The 16,247-nt window shown below is 40.4% G+C and overlaps 3 protein-coding genes across 11 annotated transcripts; 2 read left to right on the top strand and 1 right to left on the bottom strand.

Moving 5' to 3' along the window:
• Positions 1 to 23: 23 nt before the first annotated feature.
• LOC124061973 (protein mono-ADP-ribosyltransferase PARP12-like) lies at positions 24 to 5,990 on the top strand. 3 transcript variants are annotated; one of them, XR_006843845.1, is made up of 12 exons: positions 24 to 634; positions 1,522 to 1,657; positions 1,775 to 2,039; positions 2,125 to 2,271; positions 2,366 to 2,555; positions 2,707 to 2,881; positions 3,040 to 3,275; positions 3,383 to 3,470; positions 3,593 to 3,723; positions 4,164 to 4,315; positions 4,585 to 4,950; positions 5,941 to 5,990. XR_006843845.1 is itself a non-coding variant. In XM_046394361.1 (11 exons), exons 1-11 carry the CDS (start codon positions 315 to 317, stop codon positions 4,839 to 4,841), a joined length of 2,097 nt encoding a protein of 698 aa, XP_046250317.1. In that variant the 5' UTR covers positions 24 to 314; the 3' UTR covers positions 4,842 to 5,990. The 3 variants fall into 3 exon arrangements, 2 of the variants coding, with proteins under 2 accessions (XP_046250317.1, XP_046250318.1); XM_046394361.1 differs by having other exon boundaries at positions 4,585 to 5,990; XM_046394362.1 differs by lacking the exons at positions 4,585 to 4,950; positions 5,941 to 5,990 and having other exon boundaries at positions 4,168 to 4,304.
• agbl2 (AGBL carboxypeptidase 2) lies at positions 4,825 to 15,391 on the top strand. 7 transcript variants are annotated; one of them, XM_046394357.1, is made up of 23 exons: positions 4,825 to 4,950; positions 5,941 to 5,990; positions 6,379 to 6,505; positions 6,863 to 7,036; positions 7,261 to 7,368; positions 7,675 to 7,822; positions 7,970 to 8,225; positions 9,011 to 9,415; positions 9,621 to 9,763; positions 10,658 to 10,817; positions 10,973 to 11,099; positions 11,178 to 11,278; positions 11,467 to 11,579; positions 11,705 to 11,783; positions 11,931 to 12,053; positions 12,149 to 12,229; positions 12,305 to 12,403; positions 12,559 to 12,655; positions 12,926 to 13,078; positions 13,170 to 13,200; positions 13,298 to 13,512; positions 13,625 to 13,736; positions 13,874 to 15,391. In XM_046394357.1, the coding sequence occupies exons 2-23, from the start codon at positions 5,955 to 5,957 to the stop codon at positions 14,097 to 14,099; spliced, it is 3,114 nt and encodes a 1,037-aa protein (XP_046250313.1). In that variant the 5' UTR covers positions 4,825 to 4,950; positions 5,941 to 5,954; the 3' UTR covers positions 14,100 to 15,391. The 7 variants fall into 7 exon arrangements, with proteins under 7 accessions (XP_046250313.1, XP_046250314.1, XP_046250315.1 ...); XM_046394358.1 differs by having other exon boundaries at positions 4,887 to 4,950; positions 6,383 to 6,505; XM_046394356.1 differs by lacking the exon at positions 4,825 to 4,950 and adding an exon at positions 5,700 to 5,841.
• tmem17 (transmembrane protein 17) lies at positions 14,452 to 16,235 on the bottom strand. Its single transcript, XM_046394372.1, has 5 exons — positions 16,004 to 16,235; positions 15,718 to 15,821; positions 15,216 to 15,329; positions 14,966 to 15,109; positions 14,452 to 14,802 (listed from the first exon to the last, which is right to left on the bottom strand). The coding sequence occupies exons 1-5, from the start codon at positions 16,116 to 16,118 to the stop codon at positions 14,725 to 14,727; spliced, it is 555 nt and encodes a 184-aa protein (XP_046250328.1). The 5' UTR covers positions 16,119 to 16,235; the 3' UTR covers positions 14,452 to 14,724.
• Between the last annotated feature and the right edge of the window lie 12 nt (positions 16,236 to 16,247).

The raw sequence follows: 16,247 nt of genomic DNA, 5'->3' as shown, positions 1-16,247 counted from the left end.
TAGGAACACCGTCATAATATGTCCCTATTAACGACAGAAAAAATCACTGTTGAGTTTGCTCTTTTCAGATTCTTTTCTGATCACCTCATAACCACCCTCTTATATTACCCTCGATGTTTGTGTTTATTTTAAAAATGAAGATATGTGCTGATAAAATATTCTAGGATAGGCCTATCACTGTTTTTCCTTCCTTTTCCTTTCTCTTAAGTTTCGGTTTCATTTCTGTCTAAGCAGACGTCGTTCTCTGTGCCTGTAAGGAGCTAGCTCCTGCATTCACAGCTGTTGAGGTTGTCCTACGGGTAACTCGTTTCAGAATGACCACAGTTATCTCTAAATTTATCATCAAGACTCTGTGTGACAATCAGGGATGTTTGGACTTCAGGCGCCTGGATGAGAGCATCACACAGAGGTTCACTGTGGCGGAATCAGTCCTGCAAAATGTCCTCTTCGACAGCGATAAAATAGCCATTCAAGAGGGCAGACAGAAGACTGTCGGTCGTAAAGCCCTGAGCCCGGATAGTCTAATAGTGGCTAAAACCAGTCTGCGGCTCTGTCAGAAAAAACCTGGAGAGTGTCCACAGTGCCATGAGTTACACCTGTGCAGGTATTTCGTGTGCGGGCACTGCACGTTCGGGTGAGTAGCCAGTAGAAACTTACCAAGTGTATTCAATATTGCTACATTCCGGTTAGAGGAGGTCCTGTGATTGTTGTTTGCTGATTCACCCTCACTGACTCGGCACACTTGATAGAAGTGAGTCGCTGTTGCTGTTAAGAAGTTTACCTCTGTTTTTCTAATGCGAAGTCAAAATGTCTGCCCTGTAACCAGGCCATTGCAGTATACTGATAAGACAGTCAAACACTGCGGAACTGTTGGTCATTTTTTTTAGTTTAAATTAGTTTTGTTTTGGGTTTTTTTTTTTCAGACTACACCTCTTTAGCACAAGTACGTTAACCACCTGTACAGAGCCCAGATATATGACCGAGAACAGTATAGTAGCAATATAGTAAACTTTATAGCCCTACACAACCACGCAGGTGTTTTTTTAGTATTAGTATTTAGTATTTTTTTAGTTTTTAGTAGAAATTTTCTCCGGACTTTTAGGCGCATGACAGAACATTTGAGAGTGGAGCGCGTTTTATTGACACAAACGTGTATTGTGTCAACATCCTTATGCCGCTTGTATGTCTGTGGTTTATATTGAACTTTGTTTAAACCAGAACATTTACAAAAGTAAGTAGTAGTAAGAAAGTAGAATCCTTCATCTGACCAGAAAATGACAGTAATTTCCATTTCCATAATCTTCATCATTGTTTTCCTTGAATAACCCAATCCTAACTGTGAACTGTACATATTGCAAGTAAACAATGACAAAGTATTATTGAGTGCTGTTGTTCACAGTGAAAGTGTATTTGATGCCCAGAAACCAAATGGACACTGAGAAGTCTTTCTCAGTGGTTAGTTCAATAAAAGCAAAACCCTTATCTAAAATTATATTTTACTCATTTTGTTCTTTTTTTCAGACACAAATGTAAAAATCCCCATAGTCTGACTTTTACACACAATGCAGAGCTTTTGAGGAGACATGGTCTTCAAGATTTGACAGAGAAGCAGTTGTTCCAGCTCTTACTGCAGAATGATCCTTATCTGCTTCCTGAGGTAGGTTGTACTAGCAACAGAAACTATTGCTATTGAGTAGGAAATGATATAAATTTCTGAATGATCCATCATACATTTTTGTTGGAATCACACGTTAACCTCTGTACACATCTCTAGATTTGCCCACATTACAACAAGGGCAATGGTTTGCATGGTTCCTGCAAGTTCACTACCTCCTGCACCAAACTTCACGTCTGCCAGCATTACCTCCAGGGCGACTGTAAGTTTGGCTCTTCCTGTAAGAGAACCCACCATTTCAATGCCCATGGAATGAAGATCTTCCGAGGATTCAGTCAGGAGAATATTGAAAATCTTCGTGAGATCTACAGAAATAAATTCATCATTGTGGAACAGCAGGAGAGAGGAGCCACTGCTGGTCCTGGTAAAGAATTAAAGACTCTTATAGAAAACTTTTGAACTGCACAGTGTATCAGTGTATTTTATATAGAAATATATTTCTGCTGCAGTGCTGCCAGAGGCGAGAATCCCCTCTCAGCAGTCTTCCCACAGCAGACCTGCATGCCTCACGAGTTCTTCTCCATCGAAAGCCATGAGTGATGCTGACAGGAATGAAATCTGCCTCTTCTTTATTCGCAGACACTGCAGCTTCAAAGGTAACACTGAGAGCAGTCATATCTACAGAAACCTCTCAACACGTGTGTGCAAAGAGAATCTAATGAGTGCCTTTGTACCTTTTTTTTTCCCTAGAGAAGTGTGCCCGTGTCCATTGGCACCTGCCTTACAGATGGCAGGTGTTAGACAGCGATGGTTTGACCTGGAAGGACCTGCCTAACATGGAGGACATTGAAAAGGCCTACTGTGATCCAGAACATGACAAAGACTGCATGGAACAACCACTGACCACAATAGGGATTTTCAGATTTCTGTCTATTCAAAGGTTCATGAATGGAGAAATAGACCACAGAGAAGCACAGACAACTGTCTTTGTAGAGTGACATAGATTTTTAAGCATTTGTTCACATTAGGTGTTTAAAAGTGTTTAAAAATGTCTAGGAAAATGTTGTTTTACTGATGCTGCTTGCTTCCAGCTCTTCACCCTCCCTTGAGCAGTCAGTTGACTTTATGGCGATGACATGTAGAGGTTCTCCAGTTCGTCGTCTGTCCACTGCCTCGTCTGTCTCGAAGCCCCCCCACTTCATTCTTACAACAGAGTGGCTTTGGTACTGGAAGGATGACAGTGGGAAATGGCTGGAGTTTGGAAAGGTCAGTCAAACATGTATGAGTGTGTTTGATCCTTCATAGTCCCTGTTTGAAAGAACAAGTACACAGTGATTTACTACGTCCTCATCTTCTTTCTTTACTAATCACTTTTTCCATTGCTGGCACACTTTGAATTGCTGTCTGCGGTTTTTCCTCCACAGAGCGATGGTGACACACCAGCCTCTATTACATCTCAAACTCTGGAGAACGTCTACCTGGCAGACAGAGATACAGAGATTCCTTTTGGTGCTGGCAAACAGCAGTATATTCTCTACTTCAAAGGTGCACCAGGAACCCATCAGATGTATCAGCAGAACGTAAGGTACAAAACCAAGAGAGAGGTCAGAAGGAGGCCTCGCTTTGTGTCTGCTCATGACGTGGAGGTGAAGCTGAAGAGGTATTTTCATTTCTGATATAGATATTTTGCATTATCTTTGCAGCACTGCTGTTTTGGATCCGGTGACTTTGTTAATCAGTCAGTTTTTGTGTTTGTGTCCTCTGTAGTGCATCACCTCACAGCTCCAGCTCCTCCACCGATGAAAGTTTCCCATCCTACTGGGACAAAAAGGCCCTACCAGATGTTGGATACAAGGTATTTTTGTAGCTTGAGTTATTGTCACTAATATTCCTGTTTTTGTTACCCATTTTGATTTTCGGCCATATCCAACCATTGGTTAATGACCTGTTCATCTGCACCGTTCTCTTATGTTTCAGCTCATTACTCTCTCCAAATCTGCAAAGGAGTTTGAAAGGATTGAGATGTTGTTTAAGCGCACCATGACCCAGAGTAGTATTAACAGCATCCAGAGGATCCAGAATCCCTCTCTGTGGACAGTCTTTCAGTGGTAAATCACAAAACATTTTGGCTTAAAGCAGCTGTAATCATTTTTTTTACAGTAACAATGTGAAAGCAATGTGAAATTGGCTTCTCTTCTTGTGGCGATGAACCTACAGAGAATTTTCAGCTAAATCTGCAGCTCCTCTCAGTTTTAGGGAGCTTTATAGCGAGTTTCAGCTCATTGCTTACCTGTCATGCCCACAGCTTTACTGTTGTGGTTCACTCACAGCTGTCATAGCCTTGTTTGCAGCCACAGCAGGAAGTTGTTTGCTCTAAAGCTGTGAAACAGCAGACAGATACAATTTAATGAAGCTTTTAGCAGCCAAGATTTTTTCCTCAGGAGCTGGTAGAGATCAAAAAAATATAAGCTTATAGAAGCAGCAACTGATTAATGTGAATACTTAGTTGTACATCATCATACATATGTTTTCTGCATTGTGTGGTCAGGCAGAAAGGGCAGATGAAGAAGAGGAATGGAGGGAGTGCTGTGAATGAGCAGTACTTGTTCCACGGGACAGATGAGTCCCTGGTTGAGGCCATCTGTGACCAGAACTTTGACTGGAGGGTATGTGGCGTCCACGGCACAGCCTATGGCAAAGGTAGAGTGGATCAGTTTAAGTAGTAGTTTAAATAGCTGTTCATGTTAAATCCTGATCATACAGCATATATGATATAATGCATAAATGTCTTTTCCTCAAATTTCCTGCACTGTGTTATGTTTTGGTAAGGGAGCAGTAAACTTTGGATTCCCTGGTTTATCAGACAAAAGGCAGCATGCTTCACCGTGGCAGTATGAAAGAACCTATCACAAACTTGGACTTGACAGTCTTTTGGGCTGTGCTATAACTAACACATTTCTATATTTTAGGAAGCTACTTTGCCAGAGATGCATCCTACTCAGACAGATATTCCAGCGTCAGAACAAGCCTGAAGAAGACCATGTTTGTTGCTCTGGTCCTGGTGGGGGAGTACACCAGGGGAAGCAGCAGCTACGTCCGTCCCCCGCCAAAAGAAGACGGCAAAACCTTCTACGACAGTTGCGTTGACCACAAGAGCAACCCTGGCATCTATGTTGTCTTTGAAAAACAACAGATTTATCCAGAATATCTTATCAACTACTCATAAGTCACAATTCTGTCGTTTCCATTTTGAAAGATTTTGCTCAGGGGAAAAATTCTACGCGGGTGCTCTTTATTTTTCCTCCTTACTACAAGTGGCAGTGACTTTGTCAAAGGTTTGTGGAGTTTTACATTGGTGGAAGGAGTGTTCAGATACTTGAGTAAAAGTAGTAAGAAATAAGAAAGGATTATCTTATCTTAATGCCTCAATGTAAAAATACAACTGAACGTCCTGGCACTAGTACTATCATAAGTAAAAACTACTCATTATAGGGCAGAATGGCATGAATGAATGATTATGGCAGATGTGGTGTGGATTTGAACGTTTCTATATAGTGTTACATTAGATTTAATGAAATGACATTTCACAAATTTTGTCGCCATTGTCTGTTTTAATGGTTATTTCGTTCTGATAGGAATGTCTGTCAGTGGTTATTATTATGTATTATTATTAATGAAAGGAAGGATATTGAGGATGACAAACAGATTACAAATGATCATGTCGTAGTTTTCTTGCACTTTCTAACAACTGATACAAGCTTCATTGTTGTCAATAAAGTTGAGAAAAATACTTCTGGTATGGCATCTCCAAGGCAACCGCGTTTTTGTTGACAGTAAGTTGCTAGGAAACGTCGCGTAAAGATTTTTCTTCTAGTAACCGCCAAGTTGCTTTTCACTCACACTGTATGTTAGAAGAGTTATTTTTCTGTAAAGTAATGTAATTGCAATATACGCGATGTCAGTGGCTGTCTGACATTGATCAACATCGTAATAATAAATCGTTTTACAAATTAAGAGCAGTGCTGGAGCAGCAACGTCAACTGAGGAGTCTTAAAAGAAAAAGAACGTTTGCGCCACAGAAACAAGACCGTCGTGATTCTTAAAGGGGTTTGATGGCGACTGAGATTCGATTCGCTTTAAGTAATACATCTGGATTTAACCTGCAAAATTCATTCAGAAATACCACGACGCCTGTCCTGTGCTGAAGGCGGACATCGTACCTCTATGTACTGTACTCGAGCTAACTAAAAAACGAGTTGATGTTTTAATGGTATGACTACCGACTGGCAAAAAGAAGACTTTCTCTGTCATTTTCCTTGTGACAGAAAGGCAGCCGAAGATGCCTATGAGAAATTCCAACATCAGCACCTCACACGTGAGTTTGGACAAACATGACTCGGTTTTTGTCTTCCCCTGAGAATCCAACATTATTTCAGACTATCTTTGTGGACGAAATTATACTATTGAACAGTACGGTGATTTTTGTCGGAGGTTATGATCACGAGAACACGAGATATTTCATCACAACGCATTTGCCAGTATATGTTCTGTTATTTACGTTCATAAGAGTCAAATTTAAAAGTTGGCATTCTGTCGTAAAAGGCCAGGCAAAGGCACTGACTTCAAAATCATATTGATTCATGATATCATCTTTGTACTGTCCCGATTCCAAGTCTGGGTTGATGTCGGGGCCAAACTAATACAGTGCTGAATCAGTTTGGTGTTTAGGATGCAACATTAATGACTTGCTTTTCTCCAATCAGACAGAAAAAACACCAACCATGGCTGTCTCCACAATCAGGAATTGGTGGAATACCTACCAGCTGGACAAGTCAGACACCAGTGACTCAAATACAGAGGATGAGGAGGAATTATCAGGGAGGAAGCTGTGTAAGTTGTTCTCATATGTGCTGTTATTGAAACGTTATGCTGAAATAACATAACTTTATCTTTGAACTTTCATGTACATTCCTGTTTTTTTCCTGTTGGGAGGGAGATGATCAACGCTTGTATGTATGGCATCTCCTCCCTAATGCTACATCATTATATATTAAACAAAACCTCTTTTGTGACTGAGCTAATTAAAGCAATCAGGAGCAGCATAATCTCTTTTTAAATGGATGTGCTTGTTTGGCTTAAGTGAGGTAAGGGAGCAGACCTGATAAAAAATGCATGTTCATTGTTCACCACTGGAAGAACAGGAGCATGAAAACAGTTACTGACGGTGTGATTCATGTCTCCATTCAGTATCCATAAACCTAAATCAGACTCTGCGGACCAGGCAGCTGCTCATAGATTTTGATGCGGGCAGACCTGTTTTAAGTCTGAGAGCACCACTGGACCTGGTTAACTTCCCATCTATCTCTCACCCCCGTTGGCCCATAGAGTGTGAGGTCATCACTGACATTATCCATCACATAGGTAATTCAAAATTTTAATTAAACCATTATGTCTCTCAGTATGTTGCTGATATGCACAAAGGCTTGTCACTGGTATTAATTGACCCAAGTGCAATCAGTGAGTTAAATTTGTTAGGAGCTGCCTCTGGCAAAATATAACCAGTCTTATGCAAAAAAAAAAAAATTGCATATCCTTTTATCTGTTAACTATGACACGGAATGACACCAAGAGAGTGTGTGTTGTAGAGTGGGACCCCCCAGAGCCAGAGCCTTTCTACAAGCCCACAGGAAATGAGAAGACACCTATACTAACTGGAGAGGACAGGGGGAAAGTGGTATACTGCACTGATCATGGTAACATTTTTTTAATTGTTTTTTTTTTTTACCATCACCATGTTACATGACATTGCTATGTGTTGTTGACAAAGTCCTCTGATAAAGACAGGAGTGTAATTCTTTGTGGCGCTTCATTCCACAGTTTTCCAGTTGAAAGCAGATGATGTATTTGATGCTTGATCATAAATACTTTAAAATGCCGACTTTGTAATGATATCATAATCCCCCTGTGAAGTTGCTCTGTTAACAATTTTCTAAATCGACATGAAGCTGTGCCAATTTAGCCTTTGATATTAACTCATTATATGTTGTTGCTCATTTAAGCCATGAAGCGTCCCTATTTCACCTGCTCCCGTGTTGGAGGAAGCAGAGAGCCCTCTAAGAGCACCACTTATGATATCAATCATACAGACTTCACTCTTGAGTTTGAGTCACGCTTTGAGAGCGGGAACCTGCATAAGGCTGTGCAAGTGTGAGTCTTATCTACTGATTTGTTGCTTCAGCTTGTCAAAGTTTATATTTTCACCATATATTTCATTTATATTTTATATTTTTACTGTGGCTCTTTTTTTCCCCCTCTCTCTCTCTCTCTGCCCACCCGTATTTCTTCCTGGTTCAGGGGTGTCTATGACTATGAGCTCACCCTCCGCACAGACATGTACACCAAAAAGCACACACAGTGGTTTTACTTCAGGGTCAGGAACATGAAGGCTGGAGTGACCTACCGCTTCACCATCATCAACTTAATGAAGAGCAGCAGTCTGTATTCTCAGGGTATGAGACCGCTCCTCTATTCTGAGAGGGCTGCCAAGGAGAAACATGTTGGATGGCAACGCACCGGCTCCAATATCAGATACTACCGCAACTGCAATCAGGTAGGTGAGCTTTATGATATGCTCTGCAAAATTTAAAAACAGCATTTCAACTTGCTTCTGTGAATACGCCGTAAGTTGCTAGCCCACTTCCTACTTTTCCATTATCTGTCTATTTTTTCTGTTTATATGATTATATAATGAAACTGAATTTGCAGAGATTGTGAACATTTGGTCATCTTTATGTCATCCAAAAGTTCAGTTTTAGCTGTATGATAGTGCAGATACAAGAAGTCCATCTAGCTGTCTGCAAGGGAACAAAGAGAAAGACTGACTAAAGTTAGAATCAAATTACCCTCAATAATAATAAAATTTCTAAAAAGTAATAATAATATAATAATAAAAAGTCTTGCTGTCCAAAAATCTCCTTCATCAAAATAATAATAAAAATACTCCATGCTTTTTTTTTGTATTGACTATAATAGTGTTTTAAATGAACAGCCAACAAAAGAGGAATACTCAAACTTCAAACATTAAATGTTCTCTGGCAAGTTTAAATCTCAGCCAATTCAATTTCTGTTTATACTCACACAAAGTGAATATGACATCTACTGGAAAATGCCATGAACTGAAACCTGTGGTGTGCTTTAAAAAGTTGTTAGCAGTGAAATTGAATATCAGATCTGTACGAAATAAATAAAAAGCATGCAAAACCCTCTGTGGTCTGTCATGTTGCCAGAATTACAAAAACAAACCACTAAAGCGTGACTTCAGAAAATTAAATTGTAATTGTAGAAGTAGGACTTGTCTTAAAAATAATTATTATGTCTTATTATGTCTCTATTTAGAACACACAGGACAGCAACAGCAACGACACAGTCGCTCTGTTCTCCCTCACCTGGACTCTCCAGTTCCCTTATGACTCAGACACCTGCTACCTGGCCCACTGCTACCCTTACACGTATTCACACCTGCAGCGCTACCTTAGGCGGATTTCTTCCAACCCAGCAGCTGCATCATATTGTACGCTGAGGGTGCTGTGCCATAGCCTTGCTGGGAATGCCGTGTATGTGGTGACAATAACGTCTCGTCGGATCAGCAGGGTGGAAGGCAGGAAAAAGAAGGCTGTGGTGGTAACGGCCAGAGTTCACCCTGGAGAGACCAATGGGTCCTGGATGATGGAGGGGCTCCTAGACTTCCTACTTGGGGACTCAGAGGATGCTCAGCTACTCAGAGACACTTTTGTTTTCAAGGTGAGGGACCCCAAGATCAAAGTCTCACATCTGCCTGCACGTCTGTCTTATTGGTGTAATCATTATGACAATACATTCCAATCTGTTACAAGTCTCAGTAGTAATTTATAAAGTAGCTGGTGACTGAATGGAATAATGAGGCTGTGTTGCAGTTTATACTGTTATGCTGTATACTGCTATCAAACACTTATTTGTGATGCTGCAGGTGGTGCCAATGCTGAATCCAGATGGTGTCATAGTGGGAAATTACCGCTGCTCTCTGGCAGGCAGGGACCTCAACAGAAATTACAAGACATTGCTCAGGGATTTCTTTCCCTGTGTGTGGCATACCCGAAATATGGTGGAACGGTAATACAGGGCATATGCTCGAACAAAGAAACACTTTTTAATATGCACTACATGTTAAAGAGCTTGTGTTTTAATTACTTTTTGCAATTTAGTGCAAATTAAAGCAATTTAGTGTGTTAAATCATCTTTCTCTTTTTCCCATGTGTCTAGTAAACTGTTGAAAAGATGCACGTCATGTGTTGCAATTATTTTTATTCTGTTATTTATTTTAATCTTAGAATAGAACAGAAAATTGCCAGTTTTTCTTCTTTCTGTCAGTGAGTACAGACAGATCATGACCTTAGTGAAAAAATGAGAACATATGAACAAACAACAACCAATATCAACACTCACTGCGCTTCTTCGTGCAGCAAACAGAGATTGCATTATTTAGTTAGCATTTACTTCCAGGCATGATGGTGGAAAGCAGTTCAAGTTTGAAACTACTTCACTGCTTGCGCTTTTACCAAACTGTATCTGTACAAAATGCACATTTCCTTAATACCAGATCCATCCATCCATTTTCTATACCGCTTATCCGTCAGGGTCACGGGGGAGCTGGAGCCTATCCCAGCTGCCTACAGGCGAGAGGCGGGGTACACCCTGGACTGGTCGCCAGTCAATCGCAGGGCCAACACACAAAGACTATTACACAGTTGCCAGTAGAACCAGTGAGGAAAGTTGAAAAATAGAGGCAGAAATGCAGCAAATGTCTCCGGCAGCTGATTGAACTGTGAAATCGCATGCAGGTCTACTGTTTAGGATAGCTTTAACTTTTTCCACTGTGAATTGTGTCTTGAAAAACAGAAAAGCTGTCTTTGCATCCTCTCTATTCCTCTCCTTCTTCGGTTTGAAATGTTCGCCAACCACAATTTATTCTGAAGGAAATTCTCTGTTGTGCTTTATATTCCTCAGGCTTGTGGCTGAGATGGATGTAGTTCTTTACTGCGACTTTCATGGCCACAACCGTAAAAACAACGTCTTCATGTACGGTTGTAACAGTCAAAGCGAAGCTTCACTGAAGCTTCATGAGAGAGTCTTTCCACTAATGATGAGCAAGAATGCCAGCAATAAGGTAAAGTCACTGTTTTTGTGTTGTTCAGCACAAAATGCAGTCTGCAGAAAACTTCATATTCACCACATTTCAGAGGTAGTGTCTTTTCCCTGGTATGCGTTTGTACTCAGTCAACATTTCAACTCATATTCATATATTTCAATTCTCTTTCTTAGTTCTCCTTTAAGAGTTGCAAGTTCCGGGTGCAGAAGAGCAAAGAGGGAACGGGACGAATTGCCATGTGGAGACTTGGCATCAAAAACAGCTACACTATGGAGGCCACATTTGGAGGCTCCACTCTGGGTGAGTTAAGACTTTATCACATGTGTGTTTGTGTGTGTATGTTCGCATCTGTACACCTATGATCTCTCTGAATGTTAGGCAACAGGAGAGGAACACATTTTACTACTCGAGACCTGAAGTCCATTGGCTTTTACTTTTGTGACACCTTGCTGGACTACTGTGACCCTGATCCAACAAAGGTGAGAGATAACGCAGCGTGTTTGTCTACAATTTATATAGAAATGTGGACTCCTTCCACTGCTGAAGCTCCATCTCCCTTCAAAATATACTTTCTAATATACTTTCTTTCTAAAATTTCAAATTATAGTATCTAAATGCATTCTACATGAGTTTTGAACCACAGTTTCCTCTGTGCTTTTTACTTCAGACCACTTACTGTCTGACAGAGCTGGCAGCATTGTTGAGAAAGCAGGTCAGAGAGAGACTGGGCAACGATTTGGGCACTGACTCCAACATCTCTGTGTCTGACCTGGAAACCAGGTGATGCCGTAATATGTTGTCATTATTTTAAATACACTTCCATAGCAGACTTTGGGAATATGGGATATTTGTAAAATGTGCTGTCATTCAGCTTCAGTGTGAATATTTTTTGTTTGCTTTCACAGCACCAGCGGTTCAAATAGTTCAGATTCTGATGGGCTCCCAGTTCATTTACTGAACCAGCCACAAACTGCCCATCCAAAGGTACACTGGCATAAATCCACTTGAATCTTTCTTTTCATTTCTTTTCTTTCTATCTTTGATATCACTTTTGGATCAAGTGATCTTTGGGCTCCCTTGTTTTGAATGTTTTCTAGTATTGTTTTACCACATTTCTACTCTCCTCAACAGCGAACTCCAGTGAAGAAGAAAAAAAAGCACCTGAGGAGTCGTAAAGAGAGGAACAGGCTGCGACTGGAGAGAGTGAAGAGTAGCACAAAACCAAAGGTTCTGCAAAGCAACATAAAAAATATTGTAAGAGACTGCATGACCCATTAATTGGTACACAACCGTGTCTGGTACATGTATAACGACTTCAAACAAGACTGATTAGTGAACGGTGTTTGCAGGACTCCACTTTGCTGCAGGAGAGCACAGTTAAAGAGACCATCCAAAAGAGGCATGATGGAAGACACAAGAAAAAGTGGCAGGTATGATGTAGAGAGAGTGTGAATATTACAGAGAAGTTTTCTTCTTCCTTTTTAACATTATTTCTCTTTGTGAAGATAAATGGTCTCCTGGGAAAAGCTGTGATCCCTCCTCCAACCACTCACCCTGGAGAGGTCAGTCAGGTGACTCTGTGGCAGGGCTGCAAGCCTGTCAAGGTGATGACAACTCAGACATAATCCAGACATTCACCCGCATACCCACTTCAAGTTTTAGCGATATAATGACAATATTATTGCCAACTGCTACGTGTGATCCTTAAAGCAACAGAACACAATCTGTAATTTACAATGGGATGTTTTCTGTCTTTTAGGATGAGTCTTTAGGAGACATGACAGCTGCATACCAACATTACAGAGCAAAAGAGTGCCCACATCTGAGCACATACGCAGCTGTGACACCTCATAAAGGTAAATGGTTATTTTGGTGACTCAGACTTCCTAAAAACTGTTCTCGCATCCTCAGTGTCTAATTTACCACTATGATTAATTTAGTACCCTAATTTCTAGCTTCCTACCTTTTGTCTTACAAAAATGAAGGTTTGGTGAAGATTTGAGAATTGTATTTCAAGTATTTCATTGTTCAATACATAGTCTCCTGTTGGTAAGGCCTATGTATTTTGAATTATCTGTGCATAAAGAGAGATGTTGTCTAGCAGTCTGCTTAACTTGCTTTCACAGATAACCCAGGTATGGATAAAGGACGGTGGAGGTGTTCCTCTCAGCTGCTGCACCTGAGTGCTTTCTTTCCACCTTCACCGAATTTCATTAATTCCCACCAGCATCATCCTCCCTGCCCCCGACATTCCTTCGTGTCCTGTAATGTCTACAGAGGTCTGTGGTTTATGGATCTGAATTAATTTTAAAAGTCCAAAGTTTCAACAGCTCACAGTAAATTCAAGTTTGCTTCACCTCCCTCATTCAGGGCTGCTACCTTCAATGACAGGTCCCCACAGGTAAACCTCACAGGGACACTGTACCGAACAGAGAGTGAATAACTACATGTTACAAGTGTGTTCAGATTCAGTTTCAGATGTCTTTTTTTTTTTGCAGGTCGCCCTTATCCCTGTACACCAAGATGATTCCAGACATTGTTCCGACACAACGTTTGCTGTCAAATTTCACCGCTGACAAGTCCAACAGCCGCCACATTTTTAGAAACCGAAACTCTTTAAAGGTCTCAGAATGTTATTTTGCGACTGAGGATTCAGAAACATACACAACCAAGTCCAAACAGCAGAATATGGAACAGGAATCAGATTCCACAGGTTTTACATACACACGATACACTGATACATGAAAGTGTAAAATCAACAGAACCCCATTTCTTTATCAACCTTACCTCCTGCTCTTAGTCCTGTGATCTTGTCATTTATTCAGCAGATTTGTCCCTGTTGAGATGTATACCATTTGGAGAGCGGAACCAGAGAGAAATCACCCTTGAAACTGAATCACACAGCAATTTATTTGTGCCTATGCTGAGGGGAAAACTGTAAGTTCTTCTTGACCACTTTCTTTGTCTGTCATCCTCTCTTAAATGCTCAGTTTGCCATTGCAGTTGAAAGGCTAGAATAAAATTCCTGCTCAGTCTTAAAATTGTATTATGTGCTTTTGTTTTTCTTCTTCCAGACTAGGCAAAGAGACTTTGAGGGACAAAAAGCACATGGGTGTTTTATCTCCTCTGCCAAAGCCTTTAGGCCTCACGAAGATGGAGGTTCTGTGTCCACAGAGTGACACCCTTGCTGGGCTTCAGAATAAGGACATCAGGTACTATCATTCTGGAAGAGAAAGCCAAATAAGGTCAGCTCCACAAGACGCAGCAGTCGCAAGATCATCACAGTCTGCCCCACTGTAGGACACAATATTTACAATATTCACTACGATTATAATTCTCTTTGTTCCCTGGCAAATGATATGCAATTCCTCTGATGGATGAAGAGAAATATGATTTTTACTATAACTTCAGTAGGTGTGTTACACCACAGATATGCTGGGATAAAATGCTGGACAAAATCATTGTTTGATGTTTTATGATATGTCCCCTTTAAATTGTGATGGTATTGATAAAATGCTATAAAAACATATTTTTGCATAATGTTAATCACAATGTGTTGATAGATTTATCAATGACAAATCCCAATGCTTGGCTTCTCAGAGTAAACCAACATTATGCGTTGGATAATCTGCCTAATAAATTATACACAGACTGTTTGTTATGTAGACTTTATTCATTGAAATACTACAAAAATAACAATACAATCCCGTGGAATACCATGTGAATAACATACAAAAATAAATATGTCCAAATGTTTTTCTCATTAATAATCAACTGTAGGGAGGAAATATCCCATGAAATACATGCTATACAAAAAGTGACACATCATTTTTTTTGTTGTAGTCAGCCTTTGAGTCAGTGAGGTGTGAAGTGAGGATATGTCCTGCTGTGTCAACGTGTGGCAGGAACGTCAGAGCTTCAGAATTCAGTTAAACTGTCGGAGATGAAACTGGCTTTGTGTGTGTCTGACCATCTCCCGCAGTGCCACAAAACCAGAAAGGGCCTGGACGATCCAAGGATGAAAATAATAATAAAATTAAATAAATGACAATCAACAAATGAAAAAATGTACACTTGTAACATGTATTTAAGTACTGAATATGGGGTACTTAGACTAGAAATGATAAAAGTACAAAAGTCAGTTTTTAAAAGGAGTGTTACTGTACCTGTGTGAGTATGAATATGGCGAGAATTATGTGAACGCCCCTCTCCAAAGGCTGTACGAGAATGGCTTCGTTGAACAGCTGAAACAGGATTAGTGGAAACTGCAGCAAGATGGTCAGCAGCCAAAATCCAGCCAACTCTGGGACCTTCCACAAACACAGACATTACAGGAATTACAATCTCTGCCTTGAACCTTTTGTGTGAGTAGCATTTATCCATTCTAAATCAATGTTTGTGTGAGTGATGCACCACCTTTTCTTGCAGGTTCCCTGCATAACCCAGAAAGAGTCTAATGGCCTCGATCAGAGTCATCAGCATGAGAACAGTGACAAGGATGAACTTGTAGTAGTCTGGCAAGGCAGCATACTGGTAGAAATCACATTTTGAAAATTACAAGAATGCAATTAAATAAACTAAATTTACATTTATGTGATCGATTCACACTGGCTTTTCGAACATGAAATATTCTGTCTCAAGGTCTAAACCCAACAAAACTGATGCTTGTAAAAATATGTACCTGGTTAGCTGTCATTCACAGTAAGTCATCACAAGCATCAGTCTTCTGGGATCATTCGAACACTTTGCTGCTTACTTATAAATATTACTATTACTATATAAATATTTTATCTATGTATGCATGCATTTGGTAAGTGGTGAGTATAGGGGCCCTGGTATTATATTACATTAGCCCAATTTGCCCAACCCGGCTCTATTTTCTCGCCTGTTCTCTCACTTTCTATCTTTTTGGCCTTACCTTGAGGTGCAGCATTACAGTTTCACTAATCCACCACAAGGGGAAGAACCACATGTTAAAGTACAGAGACATCTGGAGATGGAGACTAGACAGAACCCGCTTGTCTGAAAAGCAACAAAACAACAACAGAACATACATGGATTGAATAAACAATCTAATTACAACAACAGCGAATGTAAAACCGTATTCGAAGCAAACGTAGTTTACCCTGCCGGTCCTGTAGCTGGCTAGCTAAGTTAACATCAATGCTAATTCGTCTATAATATTAGCTGCATTCGGAGTTTACCGTGTGGCAAAAACGTGTCATTCCCTTTTGAGAAAGGCTGAGTCCGACTCTGGTCGAATAAAACATTCCGAGAAAAATCTTCTAAACGTTTCCTGATTGTTTCCGGCAGTTCCATCGAGTAGAATGATCTCTGCTACAAACAAACATCAGGAGAAAGAACACAATCCGCTTCTTCCTCACTGCAAAGAAAACGAACGCTGCCGTCGTCTCCCTGGATACCACAGAAATCTCGCGTTCTGCTCAA

This window comes from Scatophagus argus, chromosome 7 (assembly GCF_020382885.2).
Source record: "Scatophagus argus isolate fScaArg1 chromosome 7, fScaArg1.pri, whole genome shotgun sequence".
Taxonomy (NCBI): domain Eukaryota; kingdom Metazoa; phylum Chordata; class Actinopteri; family Scatophagidae; genus Scatophagus; species Scatophagus argus.
This window is presented reverse-complemented; position numbering and strand designations above follow the sequence as displayed.